Source organism: Physella acuta, unplaced genomic scaffold (genome assembly GCF_028476545.2).
Source record: "Physella acuta isolate Inbredline_101_S28 unplaced genomic scaffold, ASM2847654v3 ptg000655l, whole genome shotgun sequence".
Classification (NCBI taxonomy): Eukaryota; Metazoa; Mollusca; class Gastropoda; family Physidae; genus Physella; species Physella acuta.
The window spans coordinates 183259-198593 of NW_026732174.1; the positions used below are offsets into that span (position 1 = coordinate 183259).

Below are 15335 nucleotides of genomic sequence, written 5' to 3' on the forward strand. Positions count from 1 at the left end.
CAGCGATATATGAAGAACTTTATACGGACTTTTGTTGAAAATAATATGTTAGATGTTTTAAATGTATAACCACAATTTTATTTAAAGAAGAAAAATAAAAAACAAAGGCGTATTTGAATGTAGAAAAACAATTTTAATTATGCAACCGGAAAAATGTTTATACTTGGGACAAGAACGCAATAAACAATGACGTCGCTTATTGTTTACACTAAAAAAAAGAGCACGAAACTGATGACGTCATCTTCCGAGTTTAGAATAAAATAAAGAAATGAACTATTTCATTCAAATATGATTTAGAGCTAGATTCTACGTACGCTATGAAATATATACAATACGATTTTCTCGGCTTAAACTTTTATAAGTTTTTATATTATCTATTCGGACTCTAGATATAGACGTAGACGCTAAGATCTGGATTTAGACTAGAATCCAAATCTATCTACTAAAAACAACAGAACTACCATTGAACAGCCGGGTTTTTAAAGAAATCTTTTAAGTCTCTTAATTTTAAGTCTCTTAATCAGCGAGTGCATTTAATATGGCATAGTTACCGATAAATAAATGAACTATTTCATTTAAATCTATAGATCTATTCATAAAAACCTAATAAAAATAAATCACTTTAAAAAACAAGAAGAATACCGTGGAATAGCCGAGCTTTTTTAAGGAATCATTTAAGTCGCTTAATCAGTGTGTGCCTGTGTTATGTTAAATGTGTCGGATTTTTAGCTAATTAGTTATTTCTTTGCTTTGTCACTAATATCGTTCAACGTGTAGTAATGCACATTGCGTTTTGACCAATAACTATTTTATAATTTTTTTTTCTCAAACAAGTTCAACATTTTAAAATATATAGGCCTATAATTCACGTGAAACGGGTACCGATGGCTAGTATAAAATAAAAGTCGATTTTGGTTTGAAATAGTTCATGCCATAGCCATGAGACTTTGGGGAGTTCATTATAACACTCTAGGGAAGGGTTCTTTAAAAAAAATTAATTTAGCAAGGGCGGCGCCACGGGAGTGTGCGATTTTTCTTTTTATACGGTATATAAACATAATAAAGTGAATTGCAGTGACACCGTTCACACGATCGAAATGGAACTTTGGGAAGATGTTGAGAATATTACTGGGGGGGGGGGGTTCTGCGCAAAACTCATTTTTAAATTCGCAAGGGCGGCGCCACAGGAGGTTGCGATTTTCTCTATATACGGTATAAAAAAAAATAAACGTCGATTGCGGTTTCACGGCGTTTATCCGATTGCCATCAAACTTTGGGGAGTTCATTAGAACACTCTGGGGAAGGGTTCTGTAAAAAAAATTATATTTAATTTCGCATGGGCGGCGCCACGGGAGTGTGCGATTTTTCTCTATGTACAGTATATAAAATTAATTTTGCATTGGAGGGCCCCCGGCAGGATGCCATTTGGCGCCCTGGTCTTTCCCGTGAGCGCACTGGCGACTACTTTGAGTCTAAACAGCGTGATAGACAATGTAACGTAAAGAAAGTAAACAAAACACATAAATACAAAGAAACTATTTAATTAAGTCAATGTGATCTTTGGCATTGCATTTCATTGGCCAGAGCTTCATAAATAGGAGCGTATGACGATAATCCTGTTAGCAGACATTCATAAAGATGCTCATCGGTGAGTCGAGATCTATATCTTGATTTTGTGTTTGAAAACAATGATTCGCATAAATATGTCGAACCGAAAAATGATTCAATTTTATATGCCGATTGTTTCAACAATGGGAACTTTTCTCTATCCACTGTATTCCAAAAGTCCTCTGACGTTAAGGATTTGAGCAAAATATCGTTCTTAAGGTTCAAAAACTCTAACTCTAGTTCTCAATATGTTTAAACTGCAAAAATCTCTCTTCAAACTGTTTTATTAATAGATCATCGCTTAAGAATACAATAAATTACGCACCTCGCTTTTAGCCTGTTTTTTTTTTATATAGAAAACTCCTAATTCGTGTTTCGTCTGACGAACATGTCTCTTATCTAACTGTCGCGACCCGAACAGGGCAGCAATCACAATGACAACAACGCGGTTCCAGGCGGAGAATGCTTATTGCACATCACTTCATGTACACGCGGAAAACCCGAAGTGAGCCGACGATCACCGAAGCAATCAGAAATATGTGCCTTGTGATTTGACGCCTTCGGCGTTTATCGGATCAGTTCGTGGCGTTCGTTCCACTCGTTCACTTCGGGTTTTCTGCGTGTACAAGGTGTGATGTGCAAATGGTACTAGCCGTTCCAGGCTAGCGTAAATAGTGCAGTCTGGCTCGCCGCTAGACAAGTTGGGACAAGTATCAAACATATTTAATAAACCTAGGCAGTCAATAAAAAATTAAAATTGCAACAAGTGAATAAAAATAAATCATATTTTAAAATAATGTTTATGAAAAAAATTCTGTCTCTGTCAAATAGTGAGAGGCGAGCACATACGAATCGTTCAGCGGGCGCCATGGAGCCCGCGGGCACAGGGTTGGGAACCCCTGAGCTAGACAATAGCCACTTCACAGGCAACAAGCTCCTATTTAACCCTTCGTGTACTGGCCCGGTCAATACTGTTGTTAGAATATGCTGCATTAACCCTTCACCAGTCGCGTACGCAGGGGGGGGGGGGGGGGAGCAGGGGGAGCGGCCGCTCCCCGTCTGGCCATTTTCAGCAAAGTGGCGCCTTTTTTGGAAACTTTTTAAACTCAAAGTTTTAAACAATGAATTTTGTTAAAAAATTATTTTTGGTCGGCACATCTATGTAAATCACAAGATTTCTTTTCATGCAGCAATTAAGCAGAATTGTACTATTTCAATTTACTAATGGGCAAACTGTGTAGTGGTGGGGACATTTTGACAAGGTCAACAACGTAATCACGATGAAGTAGTAGTATTTTGACAGTTTGGGCGATAGTGATTACGATTACAAATTATATGAAACAGTTACAACCCCCCCTCCCCCCATGGACCCCTCTGTAAAAAAAATAGTGTCATAATAGCATTGCTACTTATTTAAATCTATTTCTGAATCAGTATATATGTGTAATTGAATATGTATGTTTAGAACAGTCATCTAAAAACTGACGCTATGTTCACTCTGTTCACCACACACACCTCACCACCACAATTGTGTAGAGCGATATTAATGTCACACCTATGTATACACTGGGTTGGATAATTGACCTAAAGTGACCGGACAGTGGTGAATGAAGTTGAACCCCCCCCCCCCTACCCACCCCGAACTGATCTGTTAAGTACATTTGAGAAAACGCGTAACGATGTACAAAAGTACCATGCCGCCAGAATCATAGCTTTTGAATCAGGTAAAACACTGAGAATATTGTTTTTGCAATTACCAGTAAAAAATTGTGTGATCAATACAGTGATCTAACCCATACCTGATCACTATGTTAAAAAATGATCTTTAAAGAACACAAAAAGCAGTAGTTAATTAAAAGATGTATGATCTGAACTAAAAAGACCAATAATTTAGTTAAATGTAAGCTATTATTCCGGATGTTTTTCTATACTATTTAAAGCGTGTTTTTATACCAACTCTGATTTAAAAAACTTCCATTATGCTGTAATACTTTAGCATGTATGATGACGATATATTTAATTCTGATTGTAGACAAAAAAAATTGAAAACACGAATACTGTTAAACAACTATATTACATTCTAAAGTAATTATTGATTTGTTCTGACATTTATAATTAAATATGTAGATATATACATATTTATATTAAGAGCGTGATTATTTCCCCTATTTCGCTTGTCTTAATTAATGTCCCAGGAATTATATTATTATTTAAAATAAATGTATATAAGAATTATAAAACAGATTGTGTTGCGTTTATTGTTTTTGGTTGTAGTATATATATATATATATATATATATATATATATATATATATATATATATATATATATATATATATATATATATATATATATATATATATATATATATATATATATATTGTTTACATTGATACATTTTTTGTTTTGTGGGCCTACATTTTGTGCTTTTCTTATTTCTTCAAGTGCTAATAACAATTTATTTTACATCATAGCGAAGTAATGACATACAGGTAGTAATCATATATATATATATATATATATATATATATATATATATATATATATATATATATATATATATATATATGTATATATATATATATATATATATATATATATATATATATGTATATATATATATATATATATATATATATATATATATATAATACACGTATATAGAACGTGTTAAAAATTCGGCACCTTTTTTGCTCCTTTCGCTCCCCCTACAACGAAAACCTGGATACGCCTCTGCCCTTCACGTACAGTGGGCTATTTACTAGCTATTCGGATTTCGCTTTTTATGAACATACATAATCATCCTACCGCCGTAGAACGATTGCTCTCAGTAAATATTGATCCAATAAATTCCAATTTTAGAGTATTTTTCCTCAAAAAATGTGCCTCCACTCGATGTTTATAATGACCTTGACTTTTACCGGCGGAAGGAATATAAATCTGACTGCACCCGTAGGTTCTTCATCTAGAGTCTAGAATAAATAAAGCTCATGATTTTCAATATAATTTTTTTTAATTGTATTTGTATGTTTAAGGTTTACCTACAACTTATGGATATTTTAACTGTCGTTATTTTAAGTAGGATTTTAACACCTGATGAACATTGGGAAGACGTCGTTAAACTTAAACGAGTCAGTAAAAAGAATTTAGATTTTTAGATTTAATTATATAAAAGAAATATTAAAATTCCAACGTGAAGTTTTAATTTTTTAAAGAGGAAAAAGGGCCCATAAATGCCTTGGGCCCCTATGCCTTGCTTACGCTAGCTTTACGGTACCTACGCCACTAAATCGTGTAATTAAATTTAATATGTTATTAAAATCCTGATTGTTTTTTTTTTTGGTGGATGTATTTGACGTTTTAGTATTTTCGGTAATGAAACACAATTTTGTTTTTAAAAAGGGAAAAGCTATTTGGTTTTCACGTGACAGGTTCAACATAAACTAAAATATAAACATAAACAAAAAAAATAATAATCAATCACGGAGCTTCTAAACAGTCAATCAATATTTGTCTTACATTTTGAAACATCTTTTTTACTTTCTCGTATATACGAAGTATAGAGAAAGTCTTGTAATCGTGCAAAAAAATCGAGATTTTTACATATCTCGACGTTTTACATCTCACTGATAAGGAAAAACATAATTTTGCAATCTTGTCCGTATGTCCGTGTGTCTGCCTGTCTGTGTGTCTGTGTGTCTGTCTGTCTGTGTGTGTGTGTGTGTAAACACGATAACTTGAGTACCGTTATAGCTAAGTTGATGAGATTTCATTTATAAATATTTTACCAAAATCGTAGATCCGTATCAACTTTTGAGCGATTTCCAATAACCGGAAGTGGTACTTTTTCTACTTTGAATTTTTCAAAAGCCTATAACTTGAGTACTATTTCAGATAGATAAATGAAATTTCAGATGTAAGTAAGCTATTTTGTTATTTCTCTCCTTTGTCACTAATATCGTTCAACGTGTAGTAAAGTACATAGCGTTTTGACCAATAACTTTTTTTTTTCAAACAAGTATAACATTAAAATATATAGGCCTGCAATTTTTTTCAAAAGCCTATAACTTGAGTACTATTTCAGATAGATAAATGAAATTTCAGATGTAAGTAAAAGATCTAATTCTCTACCTTCTCTCAAATTTTGAGTAATTTCCGTTGACCGCAAGTACTTATTTACGCTATTTCCGATTTCTCAAAAAACGCATGTAAATTTATAAAGTACTAATAATATTGCGCACTAGTATGCACATCTTTATTTAGCGTTAACTTGGTGTGCAATTCTTTTTTCTACGAGATTATATTCTATTTTAAAAACTTTAAATATTTAAAATGGATTAAAAATCATGTCTAGAAGTCTATATCCAGAGTTACCATCCCCCGTAGTGTTATATTAGAATATTCAAGAAAGTTTAGGGGAGATCACTCCCGGTTTATTATTGGCTTGATGAAAATAAAGATAAATGTAGCTTTAAATACAAGAAATTATTTTCAAGTTCTCCGAAATTGCAACTTTTATAACGTTGATTCTAAAAATATTACATTTTTTTTATATTTTTAGGCTTAAGTTTCAATTTAGTTATTTTTACGGCCGCTGTGAAGTCAAAACGTTTTAAAACATGTATCCATGTCCACATAATGGTGGAAGGATTCTCGTGAGCTCAAAGGTGTCCTTGTAAAACGCCGCCATATTTGACATCAAAGTACTGAGGTTACTATTTGCATTTGTCGCATAGATATTGGGAAGTCATTGTTCTTGTTAAGCTACAATAGGTGTTTAGGCTAAAGGTTTAAAACTTTTTTTCTATTTGTTCCAGTTTCAACGTTAGAGTGATAGTTAATATAGATAATATAGTGAATAGAAACACAATTTAAATAAAGTTATATATCTAGATCTACACACCTAATTATATGGCACAATGACATAATTATTTAAATCACAGTTAATATTAAATGTATTGATCTACATCTCTACTTATATTGTGCTAGTAAAGATTTAATCACAGATTATTTAAATACCAACATGTACACCGCTATTTACTTTGAACTGCCACAGGCCAGCTAAACAGCAACGTTATTGTAATTTCAATCAGATTCATGTTCTTTTAATTATAATCAGCTCCATGTTAATGGCTATTTTCCATCTTCCGCAAATCCAACACTTTTTCAAGTTTTATTGTTTATTTTATATTGAACGCAAAATCACAATGCAAACACGCGCTAAAATGTTCTCGTAGTAAATTAGTCGCGAACTCTTGTATCAAAAGCGTATCTAGATTTAGACCTAGTTTGTGATTTTGATTGTTCTGGTCAGAAAAATGTACTTTCAGGTAGATCCGTCAAATCTATTTGTTGAGGTCTAATTTTTTCGGAACCGAATAACTCTTAACATTTACTACCTATTAAATTGTAAGACAGTGGATACCACGGAAGACTTGCACTTAGATCTTGGGTTTGAAATCTTACGCCCTGCGGCTGTTTAAGAAGTGGATATGAGTGGAACTCCTTACTAGATTAGTTTTTATAGACTAAAAAAGCCATTGATGGTGTAGTCAGAAAGGCAGTGTGTGAACTATTGAAATACTACGGTCCAAGATTTCCTTTATCCTAGTACCATACCACAACCTAGAATAGAGAGTAATACCCAGTGGGACTAGTTGTAAGAAGTCTGTAATTAAAGACAAACTCTTTGACAGATGTCAGACAAACTCTTTGACAGATGTCAGACAAATTCTTTGACGTATGTCAGACAAACACTTTGACAGATGTCAGACAAACTCTTTGACAGATGTCAGACAAACTCTTTGACAGATGTCAGAAAAACTATTTGACAGATGTCAGACAAACTCTTTGACAGATGTCAGACAAACTCTTTGACAGATGTCAGAAAAACTATTTGACAGATGTCAGACAAACTCTTTGACAGATGTCAGACAAACTTGTTGACAGATGTCAGACAAACTTGTTGACAGATGTCAGACAAACTTGGTGCTCTAAGACTTTTGTCTGACAACATCGGTACCCTGCTCTAAGACTTTTGTCTGACAACATCGGTACATTGCTCTAAGACTTTTGTCTGACAACATCGGTACCCTGCTCTAAGACTTTTGTCTGACAACATTGGTACCCTGCTCTAAGAATTTTGTCTGACAACATCGGTACCCTGCTCTAAGACTTTTTTCTGACAACATCGGTACATTGCTCTAAGACTTTTGTCTGACAACATCGGTACCCTGCTCTAAGACTTTTGTCTGACAACATCGGTACTCTGCTCTAAGACTTTTGTCTGACAACATCGGTACCCTGCTCTAAGACTTTTGTCTGACAACATCGGTACCCTGCTCTAAGACTTTTGTCTGACAACATTGGTACCCTGCTCTAAGACTTTTGTCTGACAACATCGGTACCCTGCTCTTAGACTTGCCCTTGTTTATTTCCTATTGAACACCATCTGCAATACAACAACAGCACACTTTCAGTATTGTCCAAGTGACCTTGACACAATACTGTCCTTCTTCCACTTGACACAGTACTGAACTACGGTCACGTGATACAATACTAACAGATAGCTATTTCAATCAACAGCTAACCGACACCAGTCCAAAATGTAACTGTCAGCATAAATTAAACAATGCATCAATTAAAATTCAAGTAAACAATAATTAACTACTTAAACTTGTAAACATTTTTCTCAAAGAGGCTTAAAAGAATTTTTAAAATCCTGATGTCCATGTTTTTTTAGAGAATAAACTTTTTAATGTTATTCTAGATAATACTTAAAAATAAAAACATTGTCTAAACATATTTTGTTGCACCCAGCTACAGAAGATAGCCAAGAACTAAACCAGCTAGATTTCATATGAGCATATGGACACGCCCTACAGTGTTGGCAAAGGCTACAGCAAACATCAGCCACGCCCCTGTCCTGATAGACCACGCCCCTGTTGCGACTGACCACGCCCCGTTGGTTGAGCGTGATTTCGACGTGCACTTGTCCGTGAGAATCAGCTTGTTGTAAAACTGGTGCTTCAATAAGCAGTCTCTGAGAAACAAACCGTTAGAAACTGATCAAGTCAAGATACAAACATTGGACGCTGGGGTAAGTCAAGATACAAACATTGGACACTGAGATAAGTCAAGATACAAACATTGGACGCTGAGATAAGTCAAGATACAAACATTAGACGCTGAGATAAGTCAAGATACAAACATTGGACGCTGGGGTAAGTCAAGATACAAACATTGGACGCTGAGATAAGTCAGGATACAAACATTGGACGCTGGGGTAAGTCAAGATACAAACATTGGACACTGAGGTAGGTTAAGATAAAAACACAAGAGTGGAGTAGAGAAAATTTGTTTTTCAGGAAAACGTTTGTAATCTCCATCAAAAACATATAGTAAATTTCAATGCTTAGAGAAAAAAAATCAGCTAGATGTAATTGATGTAACGTACTCGCCAAGGCGAGCAAACTGATAGATAAAAAAGTCCTCAAAATCCTTATTACATTTGGTGTACTGGGCTTGGATACACTTCATGTAGTCTAGTGACAGTCTGGAGAAGAGAAACAGGGAACATGTTAGAGGTTTGGCTACATTTGGATACACTTTTTGGAGTCTTGCTTTTCTAATTTTAATTTTTTTTATCAAGATGCAATGATTTTACACTTTGACCTAGATCTATACCTTGTTACAAAAACTTGCGGTAGTGGTGCATTAAAGGCAGTCAAAAAAATTGACACCACAGTTATTATGAAAAAAACGTGATGACAGACATGAAGACAGACGTGAGAAAAGGTAGTTGTAGTTCGATAAAATCTTTTTAACTCTGTTAAAATTGAGAAAAATGCCACATACAAAACATTACTCTTTTAGCATTTTAGTCAATTGTCTCAGCAATATTTATTTTAAAAAAATCAAGAAATAAAATGGGTTCAAGAACTTCATTGAGAAAATACTTCTGAAATCTCTTTTTTTAGATTGAAAGTAAAGAAACTAAAAGATTGAACCCACTTGCAGGAATGTTTCTCAATATCCGCTTGGTTGTTGGAGGCAAAGGCGGCCGTTAAGTTTTGTAATCTCTCGGCCGAGGTGGCTTCTATCTCGCATTGGTTTCTGTCAGCGGACATCTCGCAGTCAATTAAAAGTTTGTAGTCATATGAAGCGAACTTTGACACTGCATAAAGTAATGACATCTGACAACTCTGGTCAATTGTGTACATACTTATATTTCTACAAGAAAGGACATGTGTTGAGTAGTTGTCAATTACATGACATCTTGTAACACTGAGCCATGACATGACATCTTGTAACACTGAGCCATGACATGACATCTTGTAACACTGACCAATAACACGACATCTCGTAACACTGAGCCATGGCATGACATCTCGTAACACTGAGCCATGGCATGACATCTTGTAACACTGACCCATGACATGACATCTTGTAACACTGAGCCATGACATGACATCTTGTAACACTGACCCATGACATGACATCTTGTAACACTGACCAATAACACGACATCTCGTAACACTGAGCCATGACATGACATTTTGTAACACTGACCAATGACATGACATTTTGTAACCACTGACCAATGATATGACATCTTGTAACACTGAGCCATGACATGACATCTTAAAACAGAAGATTGTACACTGTAATGTGATCATGGGTGTTAACTTTTGTATCTACAATTTACTCAACTTTAATTTTGTTTAATTTGTTTTTTAGTTTTTGATTTCCAGTAAGTGTTAGGGTTATGGTTACTTTAGAATCTCATCTCATATAAGAGCAAGAACAAAACATTCAAATACAAAATTGTTTACATTGTATTACCACCCACACAACATCGTTAGCGTCAATGTCGGTGTAAGATGTTAAGATGTGCTTAAAACCTTTGTCTACTAGCGAACATAAAAAAATAACTACTTACAGATTTTGTCTGCTTAAATCTGCTTGCTAGCCGTATACATACAACAGATATCTACATACAACATTTTTATAATTATAATAATATTTATCAACTTACAAGTTTAATCTACTTACATTGCTTATTAACAATTGTCTACTTACATCTTTTATCTACTGCGTTTGTCTACTTACATCATTAATCTACTTAGAACTTTTGTCTACCTACAACATTTGTCTACTAACAACTTTTGTCTAATTACAACTTTTTTCTGCTTACAACTTTTGTCTACTTAGAACTTTTGTCTACCTACAACATTTGTCTACTAACAACTTTTGTCTACTTACTACTTTTTTCTACTTACAACTTTTGTCTACTTACAGTATGTCGTGCCTTTGGTACATAGCAGAAATGCCGCACGCTTAAGATCGTACTCTTTGAGAAATTGTTTCTCGAACAATTTGACTATGTAGGTCTTATCTGTGTGGCTATCACGTCTTGATTCCAGGATACACTGACTATAGGCCTTTGGATTACTGTGGGGGTGGGGGGTGGAGGGTGGGGGATAGCGGGAGATCTGTCATTAGCTCTAGTTGCAAAATAGTAAGGTCTTGCTGTAACCGTAGAATGTGTGGGCAAGTTTTACCTGCAGGATGTGTGGACAGGTTTTACCTGCAGGATGTTTGGACAGGTTTTACCTGCAGGATGTTTGGACAGGTTTTACCTGCAGAATGTTTGGACAGGTTTTACCTGCAGAATGTGTGGACAAGTTTTACCTGCAGAATGTTTGGACAGGTTTTACCTGCAGAATGTGTGGACAAGTTTTACCTGCAGGATGTGTGGACACGTTTTGCCTGCAGGATGGGTAGACAGGTTTTTCCTGCAGGATGTGTGGACAGGTTTTACCTGCAGGATGTGTGGACAGGTTTTACCTGCAGGATGTGTGGACAGGTTTTACCTGCAGGATGGGTGGACAGGTTTTACCTGCAGGATGTGTGGACAGGTTTTACCTGCAGAATGTGTGGACACGTTTTGCCTGCAGGATGTGTGGACAGGTTTTACCTGCAGGATGTGTGGACACGTTTTGCCTGCAGGATGTGTGGACAGGTTTTACCTGCAGGATGTGTGGACAGGTTTTACCTGCAGGATGTGTGGACAGGTTTTACCTGCAGGATGTGTGGACACGTTTTGCCTGCAGGATGTGTGGACGGGTTTTACCTGCAGGATGTGTGGACACGTTTTGCCTGCAGGATGGGTGGACAGGTGTTACCTGCAGGATGTGTGGACAGGTTTTACCTGCAGGATGTGTGGACAGGGTTTACCTGCAGAAACTGACAACGTTGAGTTCACTTAGTTTCTGGATGTGACCTCTACGGTACTCAGGCAACGTCTTGGTGCAGTGATTGTCCAGGGTCAATGTATCCAGGGGCAAAACTAACAAGAGAAATAAAGGTCAATGTATCCAGGGGCAAAACTAACAAGAAAAATACAGGTCAATGTATCCAGGGGCAAAACTAACAAGAGAAATAAAGGTCAATGTATCCAGGGGCAAAACTAACAAGAGAAATAAAGGTCAATGTATCCAGGGGCAAAACTAACAAGAAAAATACAGGTCAATGTATCCAGGGGCAAAACTAACAAGAGAAATAAAGGTCAATGTATCCAGGGGCAAAACTAACAAGAGAAATAAAGGTCAATGTATCCAGGGACAAAACTAACAAGAGAAATAAAGGTCAATGTATCCAGGGGCAAAACTAACAAGAGAAATAAAGGTCAATGTATCCAGGGACAAAACTAACGGGAGAAACTAACAAATTTATTCATTTTTAAAATTACAATTTTTAAGCATTTAAAAGCAGTGGGGTTTTTAAAAACTTATGTTTTTTTTTTATTTTACTAAATAAAGCGAGTTAAATTGTTGTCCATTAAAATACATTTTTTTAAAAAATATTTATTTTTTACGTTTTATTTTAATAATTTTTTTTTTAAATTCAATAATTTTTGACAATGTTATCAGTATGTTCAGCGATGTATGGAGAACTTAAAGATACGGACTTTTGTTGAAAATAATATGGTGGATGTTATACATGTTTAAACTAAATTGTATTTAAAGAGGGAAAATAAAAATAAAGACGTATTCGAATGTAGAAACACATTTCTAACTAAAGTGTTTATTGTCGTGACAAGAACGCAATAAACAATGATGTCACCAGCCACATGTTTAAACAAAGGAAAGAACACAAAACTAATGGCGTCATCTTCCAATTTTATAATATAAAGACATTAAATATTTGATTTAAATTTTATTTAGATCTACTTATCAAGACGTACGTTATGAAATGTATACAATTTTCCGGCCTAAACTTATAAAATTTACATTATCTATTTACATTTTTAAAAAAGATCTAGATCTAGAGCATTCTAGAGCTACAGAAAAAAAAACAAGAGTTAAGCCTGCCGTAGATTCTAGATCTAGACTCTAGCTCTATTTAGATCTAGAATCTACGCCAATAATGAGTTTCTATACTAAACTATTTCAGACCTTAATTATTTTATATACATCTTTGTTTAGCTATGGAATTGGCTTAATTGGGATAAAAATTTCATTTAAAATAATCGGCGCTGACTCTAAATCTAAGTAAAGTACCTCACTTATTCTGCTCCTAAGCTGTGGTGCCAAAATAGCTGAGATGATAGTGAAATAGTTACCATGCGGGTGGTACGAGTACAACACACGCCACGTCAATGAAATTTTTTTTTTCAATTTTGTTTTTACTTTCTCGTATATACGAAGTATAGAGAAAGTCTTGAAATCGTGCAAAAAAATCGAGATTTTTACAAATCTCGACGTTTTACATCTCACTGATACGGAAAAACATAATTTTGCAATCTTGTCCGTATGTCTGTGTGTCTGTCTGTGTGTCTGTCTGTCTGTGTGTGTGTAAACACGATAACGTGAGTACCGTTACAGCTAGGTTGATGAAATTTCATATATAAGTATGTTATCAAAATCGTAGATCCGTATCAACTTTTGAGCGATTTCCGATAACCGGAAGTGGTACTTTTCCTACTTAGAAATTTTCAAAAGCCTATAACTTGAGTACTATTTGAGATAGATAAACGAAATTTCGCATGTAAGTAAAAGATATACATCTCTATCTTCTGTCAAATTTTGAGTTATTTCCGTTAAACGGAAGTAGTAATTTACGCTACTTCCGATTTCTCAAAAAACTAATGTAAATTTATAAAGTACTAATAATATTGCGCACTATTATGCACATCTTTATTTAGCGTTCACTTGGTGTGCAATTCTTTTTTCTACGAGATTATATTCTATTTTAAAAAGTTTGAGTATTTAATATGGATTAAAAATCATGTCTAGAAGTCTATATCCCGAGTTGCCATCCCCCATAGTGTTATATTAGAATATTCGAGAAAGTTTAGGGGAGATCACTCCCGGTTTATTATTAACTAGGCTTGATGAAAATAAAGATAAATGTAGCTTTAAATACAAGAAATTATTTTTAAGTTCTCCGAAATTGCAACTTTTATAACGTTGATTCTAAAAATATTAAATTTTTTTATATTTTTAGGCTTAAGTTTTATTCTATTTTTAAAACTTTAATTATTTAAAATGGATTGAAAATCATGTCTATAGCCCGAGTTCCCATCCCCTGTTATTTTATATAAAAATATTCGAGAAAGTTTAGGGGAGATCACTCCCGGTTTATTTTAGATGTGAATGGTAAAGTTGCGTATCGGGACTTGGCGGGACAAGAAAAGCGTGTGTCACTTTAGTATCTATTGGATACCTTTAATAATGTTTACTAGTGTACCGCCATCTTGCCTGCGACCCCCCCCCCCCCAAACCTACATACATTCTTATTACCATTAGGCCTTTTATAGGCCTCTGTTTAGGTCTGACTGATCTAGCTTAGTTTTTGTTTATTTTGTGTTAATATTGTGTGTGTTTTTATGTTTCTTTCTGTGTGTTTTTCCCCTGTGTGTTTGATTTTGTGTTGCTTTTTGTGTGTTTGTTAATTTTGTGTTAATTTTGTGTTAATTTTGTGTTAATTTTGTGTTATTTTTTTGTGTTATTTTGTGTTTATTTTGGTGTGTTTGTTTTTGTGTTTTGTTTTGTGTTTGTTTTTATTTTGTTTTTTTGTGATTATTTTGTGTTTATCTGTGTTGAGTTTGTGTTTATTTTGTAATAAGTTTGTGTTTAGTTTATGTTTAGTTTGTGCTTAGTTTGTGTTTAGTTTGTTTTTCGTTTTTGTTTCATTTGTGTTTAGCTTGTTACTTTCTCGTATATACGAAGTATAGAGAAAGTCTTGTAATCGTGCATAAAAAAAAATCGAGATTTTTACAAATCTCGATGTTTTGCACCTCACTGATACGGAAAAACATAATTTTGCAATCTTGTCCATATGTCTGTGTGTGTGTGTGTCCGTGTGTAAACACGATAACTTGAGTACCGTTACAGCTAGGTTGATGAAATTTCATATATAAGTATTTTATCAAAATCGTAGATCCTGATCAACTTTTGAGCGATTTCCGATAACCGGAAGTGGTACTTTTTCTACTTTGAATTTTTCAAAAGCCTATAACTTGAGTACTATTTCAGATAGATAAATGAAATTTTATACGTAAGTAAACGATATACATCTCTATCTTCTGTCAAATTTTGAGTAATTTCCGTTGACTGTAAGTACTAATTTACGCTATTTCCGATTTCTCAAAAAACGCATGTAAATTTATAAAGTACTAATAATATTGCGCACTATTATGCACATCTTTATTTAGCGTTCAC

The 15335-nt window shown here is 34.4% G+C and overlaps 1 protein-coding gene across 1 annotated transcript; it reads right to left on the bottom strand.

Annotated features, from left to right (window-relative positions):
• Nucleotides 1–8354: 8354 nt before the first annotated feature.
• Nucleotides 8355–11961, bottom strand: LOC131948647 (uncharacterized). Its single transcript, XM_059310263.1, has 5 exons — nt 11848–11961; nt 10907–11061; nt 9622–9784; nt 9065–9163; nt 8355–8650 (listed from the first exon to the last, which is right to left on the bottom strand). Exons 3-5 carry the CDS (start codon nt 9735–9737, stop codon nt 8464–8466), a joined length of 402 nt encoding a protein of 133 aa, XP_059166246.1. The 5' UTR covers nt 9738–9784; nt 10907–11061; nt 11848–11961; the 3' UTR covers nt 8355–8463.
• Nucleotides 11962–15335: the final 3374 nt, after the last annotated feature.

Excerpts from the sequence above, each read along its gene's own strand:
- LOC131948647 (XM_059310263.1), bottom strand. The coding sequence starts at position 9,737 with ATGTCCGCTGACAGAAACCAATGCGAGATAGAAGCCACCTCGGCCGAG. Across the intron at positions 9,164-9,621 it reads ATTGAGAAACATTCCTGCAA|ACTGTCACTAGACTACATGA; the intron begins GTGGGTTCAATC and ends TCTCTTCTCCAG. Across the intron at positions 8,651-9,064 it reads CAGTTTGCTCGCCTTGGCGA|AGACTGCTTATTGAAGCACC; the intron begins GTACGTTACATC and ends TTTGTTTCTCAG.